This window comes from Canis lupus, chromosome 8 (assembly GCF_048164855.1).
Source record: "Canis lupus baileyi chromosome 8, mCanLup2.hap1, whole genome shotgun sequence".
NCBI classification, from domain to species: domain Eukaryota; kingdom Metazoa; phylum Chordata; class Mammalia; order Carnivora; family Canidae; genus Canis; species Canis lupus.
Window position 1 is genome coordinate 68,143,995 of NC_132845.1, and position 11,437 is coordinate 68,155,431.

Sequence of the window (11,437 nt, forward strand, 5' to 3'; positions counted from 1 at the left end):
ACAGAGCCACTTAGACGCCCACAGAAACTTCCTGGAGGAATTCAGATTTCAGAGGACAAGATATCTGGCCAAGAAGAGGTAAAAAGATTGTTCCTGACCACTTGGGCATCAGATGGCTGAGGGGAGGGCCACAGGGGCCTGACAAGGGACATGACTGAAGGTGGGATTGTGCCGTGGACAACACCAGGGAGTATAAGAGGCCCAGAGGAGCAAATATGGGTCCGTCCACGAGCACCTCCTGCCCGCCCAACAGAGAAGCAGTAACAGATTCTCCTGCCGGCAGGACCAAGTTCAAGTGCGTTCTGAGGATATTCTACCTCAGGAGGACCTCACTGCCACAAACTGTCTCCTTCGAGGCAATTCCTCAGTCACTTTGAAATCTCATATTGCTCTACATTAGGGGACCTCTCTGCAAACAGCCCATCAGCCCCCAAGGGCACAAGAGAAGGCCTGTGTTTCCATGTAGTTGGCTTCCTCTGTATCCTCTGTGTTTTATTTCATGCATTAAAAACTAGATAATTTTATCTAATTATTGCCTGGGTGGCTCAGTCAGTTAAGCGTCCAACTCTTGGTTTCAGCTCAGGTCATGATCTCAGGGCCAGGAGATGGAGCCCCACGCCAGGCTTGAAGCTTATTGAGGAATCTGCTTGAGATTCTCCTCTCCTCTCTCTCTGCCCCTCCTCCAATTGCATAAGCTTGTGCGCACACAGGCTCTCTCTCAAGAATAAATAGATTTTTTTAAAAAAGAAAGAAAGAAAAGAAAGGGAAGGAGGCAGAGATGTGAATGTCTTCCATGCAGAACTCCAGTGTGCTGGGTGTGTGTGAGAGAGAGAGAGGGTCCCACCCTAGCTGGGGTCTGGCCATGTGTAGAGCTTTTCCAGAGGTGGTCTGACCACACTCAAATCCCCCCAGTGAGCCTAGGGTGAGGACATCATGATAGACTGGGAAGGCAATACACACCCCAGGCATCTGCCACTTCACACCTCCATTCCTCCTCCCTCAGCCACTGGCATTCTGTCACCTGGGGGATACAGAGTCCCAGCCTGAAGATCAGCCATCTTGGCTCTCCATTTGCACACCATATGTGAACTCACTGAGTACAACGTCCGCCCAGGGTGGCTTGTGCATCCTCCTCTCTCACTGTCAGGGGAGGAGCCTGTCCTGCACTCTCATTGGCTATGGGGTCACCTTTCCCAGGCTGGGCTCAAAGCCCAACCATTCCCATAACTACACTTGGCTTTATCTCCAAGTAGTCTGCTCCAAGTTCCACAACACAGGGCAGACCAGTCTGGTTAGACACAATGGACACAATTGTGTCTGCCCTGCTGTCCCTGCTACTCCTTCTGGGTCCTGCAGTCCCTCAGGAGACCCAAGGTGGTAAGTGAGGAAGTCAGGGTGGCTCTGGAGAAGAAGAATGGAGGGGAAGTAATAAATGGGACAGGCAAGTTGGAGAAGGGCCTCTAATGCATCTGGGATTCCCAAATATACTATGGGAATGGGTGTCTAAGGCTGTCACCTAACTCAGCCCATAGCCTTCTAGAAGTATTGAGGGAGTCTCCGGACTCGTGCTAAATGAAGCCTTAAAGAATCAGAATCTAGGGATGCCTGCATGGCTCAGTAGTTGAGTGTCTGCCTTCAGCTCAGATCCTGATCGTTGGGTCCTGGGACTGAGACCCGCATCAGAGAGCCCAATGAGGGGGCCTGCTTCTCCCTCTGCCTATGTTTCTGCCACTCTCTGTGTGTCTCTCATGAATAAATAAATAAAATCTTAAAAATAACTAAATAGAATCAGAATCTAAAACCCTTAATTTACAAATAAGCAAAGCTGAGACCAGTGAGGTGAAATGACAGGTCAGGGTCACACACCAGGACAGAGCAGGAGCCACACAGATAGAACTTCTTGTTCCGTCTTTTCTTCCAGCGGCTGGATGAATCTGTCTGGTTCTCAGAATAAAGAGGGTGTAACTCTAAGGGCCAGATGTGAAGGCAAGTTAACTGGAGGGTTGTAGAAGGAAGTCTGTCTCTTTCCCCCACTGTCAGACCACAGTTCTACCATTAGCCCTGAAGGCAAGTTAGGGGGAAAGCAGCCAGCTGGAATCTGGGAAGCACTAGAGTCAACACTAGAATAGGGAAATGAGGCTGTTTCTTGGCCACAAATTTCAGTTTGAAGAAATGTAAGCTAAACTGTTTATGTCTGAAATTCATTATATTTACAAACTATGAGAATATATGTTTTTAATATTTATGTATGTATGTATGTATGTATGTATGTATTTATTTATTTGAAAGAGAGAGAGCCCATGTAGGGGGAGCAGCAGGCAGAGGGAGGGAGAGAAGGAGGCTCCCCACTGAGCAGGGAGCCCAACATGGGACTCAATCTCAGGACCCTAGGATTAGGACCTGAGCTAAAGGTAGATGCTTAACTGACTGAACCACCCACACACCCCTATATATTTTATTTTAGAATGTTAATCACATCCTACACCAAAATCTTTATTAGTCAGGGTTCTGCAGAGAACAAGAATAAACAGGAAGTATAAACAAGAGACAGAGATTGATTTTAAGAAATTGGCTGGCACAATTGAAATCTGCAGGCTGGAGACCCTGGAGAAGAGTCAATGTTGCCGTCTTGAGTCCAAAGGCAGTCTGGAGGCAGAATTCCTTCTTCTTTGGGCGACTGGGCTTTTTTCTTCTGACCTTCAACTGATTAGATGAGGCCCACCCACTATGAAGGGTAATCTGCTTTACTCTCGGTCTATAGTGTTAAAAGTTCATCACATTTAAAAATTAATTAGCAAGAATAATTTCAGTACTCGAATTAGGAATCTGCCATCTGACCTCCAACATTATAACACTCATGAGTTATATCATGAATTAATTATGGAAATGTCCCCCCTCTCCCAGCCCCTGTCTTATAGCAAAATGCAAGGTACAGCCCTGGGAATTCTGGGATCCAGATCCTGATCTTACCCTGTGTCAATCCATTCTAGGTCATCTCCTGAATTTTATGATAAATTTTTCCTACACATTCAAATTCTATGTATTAGACTAGGTTATGCTCCAGTAAGAAAGTTTTTAGTGGTTTACCCTAGCAAGTGTTTATTTATATAAAATATAAATAATATAAATATAAACATTTATATTATATATAATATTATATATATTATATATAAATATATAATTTATATATTCAGTTTATCATATAAACTGAATACAAATAAGGCAACTTTCCTCTCTTCTCTGGGGTGACTGAGTAATCCAGGCTGTTTGCATCTGGGGACTCCTGTTTCATCCTGAAGTCTCCACAGTCATCACATAAATAAAAGAAAGACAGAACAAACCCATTCATAGGACCTCAGACTGGAAGAAAGACATTGCTCCCACTCACATCCCCTTTTGACAGAATTCAATCACATACAAGGAGGCTGAGAAATATTATCTTCTTATCTGCCAAGAAGAAACAATGGAGTGAAGACACAGAATGGTCTCTGAAGTGCCATCCCCAGAATAGAACTAGGGCCCTTTAAACTTGAGTGAGCCTCCAGAGATATAAGGCTGAGGGCCAGGGAGGAAAACACCCAGGAGCCAGGGCCCCCTTCCTGACTCTCTGCTGCCCACGTTGGGTCTCCCTTGCATGGACCGCACACCTCAAAGTCTTCTGCTCCTTTTCAGGGCCTTACTCTCTGAGCTTCTTCTACACTGGGCTATCCAGACCCAGTGATGGCTTCCCCAGCTTCCAGGCCACTGCCTACCTCAATGATCAGGACTTCTTTCACTATGACAGTGAAACCGGGAAAGCCATACCCCGGTACCCATGGAGCCAGATGGAAGGAATAGAGGACTGGGAGAAGGAGAGTAAACTTCAGAAGGCAAGGGAGGACATCTTCATGGTGACCCTGAAGGACATCATGGAATATTACAAGGACAAAGAAGGTCAGTGGACTGCTGGGGTGGAGGGTCTTAGCTCAAGAGGTAGGCCCGCAGGTGTGAGTGGGAAGGGGTCAGCAGGATGGAAATAATCTCCATCCCGAAGGAGGAATGGAAAGCAGAATAGAAATATGCAGGCACTCTGCATCCCCTGACCAGAATGCATCTGCTCTCCTCCTGCCCCATCACCTCCTCACCCTCACTCCTAGGCCTCAGCTCCCACAGGAAAGGATATTCGAGTCAGCTCTCATCCAGGCATGCGTGACCTCTAAGCTGCACACCCCAACCTCTCTGAGGCTGATCCTACTTTAGAAGGTGTCAGACTCCCCTGACCAGGGATGTTGGGCAGACAGTGAGCTAATCCTGGGGTCAGTCAGACCTGGGTTCACGTGGTGGCCCAGCCAGTCCCTAGCTATTTGACAGTGACCATGTTCTTAATTATCTGGTCTGATCGCAAAATTGGAATTGCCAAGAGACTCCATAAAACTTACAAATGTAAATTCCATGAAGGTTAGAACACTGTCTGTCTTGATCACCCATCACCTGGGACTGCCAATAATAACCTGCTCAAATGAAATCTGTTGAATGATGGAGAGAAAATGTCTCACACGAACTGTGGTCCATACTAGCAGGTCAGTAGGGACTGAATTCAAAGCCACACATTGTTAGAGTTACATGGAATCCTGAAGGAGCAGACTCAGGAAGGCTGTCTGTAAGGAGCAGACTCAGGAAGGCTCATCTGGACTTGTGGTGGGAGGAGTAGGAGGAGCCACAGCACACAGAGCCCTGGGCCTGGCTCTCCTGAGCCACACCACCCACCCTCACCCCTATCCCCGCCCTCTAAATCAGCCACTCACAGGTTGGTGAACTGTTGATACTAACTCATTATAGGGTATCAAAAGATGGGCAGAAAGGGCACCAGCAGACATTCAATTGGCTGGAATAAAATGCTGCAAGTAATTATGAGTAAAGAGGGTAAAGAGATGAATGGCGGATGTTAGAGAATAATTAACATTTACTGAGCACTTACTAGGTGCCAGGCACAGGTGTTAACACCCATAACGCTCACAACAACCTCTAAAGCAGCACTGTGGGGCAGCCCTGGTGGCTTCAGCCCAGGGCCTGATCCTGGAGACCCGGGATCGAGTCCCACATCAGGCTCCGTGCATGGAGCCTGCTTCTCCCTCTGCCTGTGTCTCTGCCTCTCTGTCTGTCTCTCATGAATAAATAAATAAAATCTTTAAAGCAGCACTGTGGCCACTGCTGTTTCCAAGATGAGAAGACCCAAGGGCAGAAGGGTTAAAGGCTCAAGTCCAAGCCAGTTTCGGTGGAGAGAGATCTGCCTTTGAGCCCAGGTAGCTTGAGATCAGAGCCTGTGCAGAGTGCTAACCAGTACCGGGTAAACTCCAGTTGTGTCCCCTTCCCTGAGGAAGCCAGTTTCCAAGACTTGTTGCTCACTGGGCTGAGGCAGGGGCTTCAGAGATCTGTAGTGAAGATACCAAACCCCAGAAAAGAGGGAAGCAGTGGTCACATCATGCTCACCCAAGTGGTGACATCAGCTCCCCTTAGAACTGAGAAAAAAGGAGAAATTTCATAATTGGTATAAAACTCTAAATAATTTCTATTTAACTCAAAGATGGTACTTTGGTGGGGTTGTATCAGGTTCCTAAGAGCTCCTAGTATATCCACAGTTCACTAAAAGAGATGATGAGATGATATGGGGGGCGGGGGGGGGGTGTCTGGGAACACTGTGCATGGTCTGTACTCTCTGACCCTCCCCAGCCGGGAAGGACGCACCTCAGCTCAGATGGGCCTAAAATACCAAACCAAAGCAACTTTCCATCTTGTGCTTTATGTCTGGCTCATAACCCATTTGCCAAGATGAAGGGACCACATGCTTAGATTTCTAAAACCTTTCTTCCTGTTGTTTTTGCAAACTGCAGAGGAGTAAAAGTTATTAAAACACAGTCAATGCTGGGCTGACTGATTTCCTGGGGGCCTGGGGAGGGTACAGGGTCTCATACCTTTCAGGGAATGTTTGGCTGTGAGCTCCAGAATAACAAAAACAGTGGAGCATTCTGGAGGTACGCCTATGATGGAAGGAACTTCATCGAGTTCAACAAAGAAATCCCAGCCTGGGTCCCCCAGGACCCAGCAGCTCTGAACACCAAGAAGAAGTGGGAAGCGGAAGAAGTCTATGTGCAGCGGGCCAAGGCTTACCTGGAAGAGGAGTGCCCAGTGATGCTGCAGAGGTACTTAGAATACGGCAAGACCTACCTGGACCGACAAGGTATCCACCTGCTTCCTACATCCTACTCCTCTGCACCCCACTGAGAAAGACAAAGGTGATCTCAAGCTGGGAGCCTGGGGAACATCTCAGGCCAATGCCACAGCAGTGTCTCTATGATGATACCTCTAGGCTGAGCAGTGGAGAGAGGCAGGTGTGTAAAATGCCTGCCTGTGACAGCCTAGTTGTCACAAGTGGAGACTTTGGTTTGGGAAGCAGTGAGAACAAGGGTCCTATGGGACAGAGCAGGGATGGGTCTGATGGATAGAGCCACAGGCAGAACCAAGGCATGGAGCTGAGACTGGGGGAGGAGGGAGCCCCAAAGCTCACTCAGAAGTTTGGGGGGAAAATATAAAAATGTATAGGGGCATTCACAATTTCTTGTTATCAGAAGTCAATACACAGTGGAGGGACAGGGAAAGCCCAGGGGAGGCTCATGGGAACCCTTGGCTTCCCTGACCTTCATAGAAGTTCCCTGGGGAGGCAGATACAGAGCTTGGAGTTCTGTTCATCACTGACACCCAGAAAGTGGGAGGGAAGGGATATGAGCAGGGAGCCATCGAGGGCAGGCCCTCCATATCCATGTTCTGCCCCCACCCACAGAACCCCCCTCCGTGTCCATCACCAGCCATGGGACCCCGGAAGGAATTCAGACACTCAAGTGCTGGGTCTCTGGCTTCTACCCACAAGAAATTGATCTGCACTGGATTCAGGCGGATGATACACAGGAGACTAAGTCGGGGGGAGCCCTTCTTCCCAGTGGAAACAACACTTACCAGGCCTGGGTGGTGATGTCAGCTTCCCCTCAGGACTTAGCCTCCTTCTCCTACTCCTGCCTCGTGAAGCACAGCAGCCTGTCCCAGCCCCTCACTGTGCTGTGGGACAAGAGGCAGGGAGCAGTGAGGGCGGAAGGCTCTGAGGACACTCAGGTGCAGTAGCCACCCTTCCTGTGAGACCTAAGAAGATGAGCTCTAGAAATTGCTGTTGCATTACCAGTGAGGCCAGGGATCAGGTGGTGGATTCAGAGCTGGAAGACTTGAGTGCAAGCCACTGAGATGACTCACTTCCAAACAGCTTTTGGAAGCAACTGCAAAACCCCATCATCTAATCTGTCGAATCAAATCAACAGTAATCACCTTGCCTAGCACATAATGTAGAAAGGTATTTTAAAACTGAGATCATATAAAAAATATGAGTAGATGTTACCATTCATCCTGTGCTCTGAAGCCTTTGATTCATCTGAAATTCTTGCTATAGACTTGAGGCAACGTTTACAGGGCTTCCTACACTGGGGTGTCCAGTGCAGTGTGGCCTGGATCATCTGGTCCCTTGGGCCTTGCTCAGGAGCCCACTATGGATGTCCTTTCTTTTATCAGGTCATAGAACCTCTTTAATACAAACCCATGCCTCTTCTGTGCCTCAGTTGCCGAGTGGCTCAGTGGTTAAGCGTCTGCCTTCGGCTCAGTCATGATCCCGGGGTCCTGGGATCAGGTCCCACATTGGGCTCTTCACAGGGATCCTGCTTCTCCCTCTGCCTATGTCTCTGCCTTTCTGTGCTTTCCAAGAATAAATAAATACAATCTTAAAACAAAACAACAACAACAACAAACCCAAAGGACAGAGCAGAGCTCTCACACCTGACCTTCCTATGAAGCCCATCTGCATGATCAGGACTCCCTTCCCTTCCCTGCTGAGCTCCTTAAGGAAATCATCCCCAGCATTCAGAATTCTGAGCTGACCCTTATCTTTCTTGAAAGCCTAAATTCAAAGGTTCTACTTTTTATTTTTGATACTTTGACCCAGTTTGGAAATCAAAGCTGAGAAAGTCTATGTGAAATCCACATTCCATTCCATTCTTCTGGGACCAAAAAAAAAAAAAAAAAAAAAAAAAAAAAAGGCCTGTTTGAACAGTAGAAGCTGCAGAAGAAAACAATCCAGATAGTCAAGAGGGAAAAATATACCCAGTGATATTTCAAAACACATGACACTGAACAAATAAGGAAAACCACATGACAGCAAAAGAATGTCAGATCGATAAGGAAACCCAAAGTCCACAGGAACAGGCCAGGATGAGGAGAATGTGATTCCCGTTCCCCTGTGACAGGATACATGGGTTAGGGTTGGGCCAGAGGAGGGAACCTCAGAAGACCCCAGTCCTGCCCAACTGGAGGGGAAGGGGGAGAGGGACACAGAGCCACTCAGACACTCACAGAAACTTCTGGAGGGATTCAGATTCCAGAGAAGGAGTGAAAGCCAAGACAGCTGGCCAAGGAGAGGTAAAAAGATTGTTCCTGACCAGTCAAGCATGAGATGGCTGAGGGGAGAGCCACAGGGGCCTGACAAGGGACACGACTGAGGGTTGGACTGTGCTGTGGGCATTACCAGGCACACCAGGGAGTATAAGGGCCCAGGAGAGCAAACATGGATCTGTCCACAAGCACCTCCTGCCCACCCAACAGAGAACCAGCAACATATTCTCCTGCCGGTAGTACCAAGTTCAAGTATACTCTAAGGATGCTTCACCCCAGGAGGACCTCACTGCCACAGACTGTCCCCTTCTTGGCAATTCCTCAGTCACTTAGTACTACCTTGTCTCTCTTGAAGATTCCTCTGGGGATAGTTCACCAGCAAGACTGCAGGGATGGAGGGCTCAGATTTAGTCAGGAGAGATGGCAATGGGATACAAGACTTAACCCTAGTCTCTGTTAAGGGCCTCTTCAGTTTGGCTTAATGCTGCTTTTTCAACCTGGCTTGTCACTAGAACTTGACAAACAGATACATTTAGAGTTTTCTTTCTATTTCCTTTATTCATTTATTAGTGCATTCACTCCAGAATTTTATATTGAGTATTTATTTTCTGCTTGGTACTCTCATAAGCACTGAAGACCAAGCAGAACAAATAGGTACCACTGCTTTCTGCATGGAGTTTACCCCAATTCTGCTTATTGAAACAATACCCTCTGTCAAGATTCAACGCAGACCTTACCTGCTCCTTGTGACCACGGCTGTGATCACTAATTCCAATATATTCTCCTTCCATGCTGAGATGCCTCTCAGGAACATCAGGGAAGATTTCCAGAAAGAAACTGAATGAAGCCAACATCCACGCTACCTCAGCATCCCAGACCACTCTCCTCTTTGTTCCTTTCCATGTGAAAGCAAAGGAATCAATTATGGGAATATCTAGGGGAAGAGCATTTGGGCCAGAGGACACAGCAAATGCCAAGTCCCCAGGGCAGGAAGAGGCATGGTGTTTAAAAGGCAGAATAACGACCAGTGGGCTGGAGCGCCATGAACAGGAAAAGAGTCATAAAAGAAGATGTTGAAAAGGCAGATAGCAGTCTAACTGTGCAGGGCTTTGCTTTGGGGAGGAGTTTCTACTGCAAATGACAACACCTGGTAAGTTTTAACCAAGACAGTGATAGGATTTGCTTTAGGTTTGTTTTTTTTTCCAAGATCTTATTTATTTATTTGTGAAAGAGCATACAAGAGCAGGGAGAGGGGGAGAGGGAGAAGCAGACTCCCCACTGAGCAGGGAGCCCCATGTAGGGGTGGATCCCAGGACCCTGGGATCATGACCTGAGCAGAAGTCAGATGCTTAACCGACTAAGCCATCCAGGCATCCCTGTGTTAGGTTTTTAAAACATCCCTTTGGCTGCTTTGTGAGGAAGGGACAATGATGACACAAGGGCGGAAATAAGACTAGATACAAGTCTAGGGAAGGACTTGGACTGGTATGGTAGCAGCTGCAAAGGTAGTAAGCAGCAAGAGTTCAGGGTGTATTCTGGAGATCAAGCCTCCAGGACTTGTAGATGGACCTGATAAGCCTTGAGCTTGCTGATGGGTGAGATATGAGCTGGGGCCGGCTGGGCGGGGGAGGGGGGGGGGTGGGGGGGGTGGGGGGTGGGTGGGGGGGGTGGCGGGGGGGGTGGGGGTGGGGGGGGGTGGGGGGGGTGGCGGGGGGGAGGCGGGGAGGGGGACACGACTCATATTCGCATCCCAAGTGGATCTGAGTCACTTCCCGGCAGCACGCCCCTCTGCAGGCTGTCCTGTCGCACACAGGCCCCCAGCCTCAGCCCCACTGATCCCTACTGCTGGAGCACCTGGCAGCTTCCTGCTTCTCATCCGAGGAAGAATTTTCAAGATGACCCACCCGGAATAGTAGAATAGTATTTCTGGTACTCCCAGTCCCTGCGCTGGTTCCCAGGGTAGCTCCCCCACTCCCACCCCCACCCAGAACCAGCCTCCAAACCAATCCGCCCTACTCCTTTCTGTGTCCTTCCTCGCTCTCACAGCTCAGACCTCCGCCTTCTCTCCCTCTAGCCCGAGCTTCAAGCGAGGGTCTCAGTTACGCCCCACTTGCGCATCCTCCCGTTACCTGGCCCCACGGTGCCTGCCCACCCTCGGAGGAGGTAGTCCTTCCAGACCCTCCTCCGGGGCCCTCCCCACGCAGCTTTGGCGCCCCCGCGCGCCCCCATCGTGGTCCAAAGGCAAAGGTGCAGGCTGATCGTGCTCACCTGGGCGGGGTCTCCTCCCGCCTGAGCGCCAGGAAATGCACGCGCTCCCCTGGAACCAAGGAAGCTAAGGCCACTGGATTTACATCCCCGATAAAAAGCAGAGCTCCAGGAAGCAGAAATGCTTTCTACCTGGCAGGTGAATAACTGCTTTCGATCATTCCTAAACTAAGAGCTGGCTAGGGAGAGGATGGAACCCAGGTGGCCCAAGCTCAAAAGATCCAACCGAACGCTTCCCTGAAGCATCCTTGGATCTGCTCCTCCTGCCCGTGACTGCCCAAAATTGATTTGCTCCCTTCTTCAGTCCTGACTCGATACTCCTCGCTCTCACCTGCTCTGGTTCAAGGGCTCGCTTTTGGCTTTGAACTGCAACTCCTAATTCCTACGTCAGGCAAAAACAGTAAACTGGTGACAGATGGAGGCTTCCTTGACAAATGTGGCATTTAGGAACTCCCCTCAGCTGCAAGGAACAGCATCCTTGACTGCAGATGGTTCAAACAAGGGATTTCTCGGAGTTCTGGGCCAGCGTCTCTATGGAGTTTGGTCGCTCACCTACTGGTCAGATAACTGGAGCAGGTGTCAGGACAGTGTCCTCACAAATTCAGCTCAGAGCCCAGAAGCATGGTCCTGAGACCATTAGGAAATCCTCTTCCCCCTACAGTTCCTGCTCTTTATCGTGGAGGGAAACCTTCCTAGGAAGACACATACA

At 49.0% G+C, this 11,437-nt stretch overlaps 1 protein-coding gene across 1 annotated transcript; it reads left to right on the forward strand.

The window, feature by feature from the left end:
* Positions 1-1,218: 1,218 nt before the first annotated feature.
* On the forward strand, positions 1,219-7,426 carry AZGP1 (alpha-2-glycoprotein 1, zinc-binding). Its single transcript, XM_072837032.1, has 4 exons — positions 1,219-1,377; positions 3,673-3,933; positions 5,942-6,217; positions 6,818-7,426. The coding sequence occupies exons 1-4, from the start codon at positions 1,302-1,304 to the stop codon at positions 7,150-7,152; spliced, it is 948 nt and encodes a 315-aa protein (XP_072693133.1). The 5' UTR covers positions 1,219-1,301; the 3' UTR covers positions 7,153-7,426.
* Positions 7,427-11,437: the final 4,011 nt, after the last annotated feature.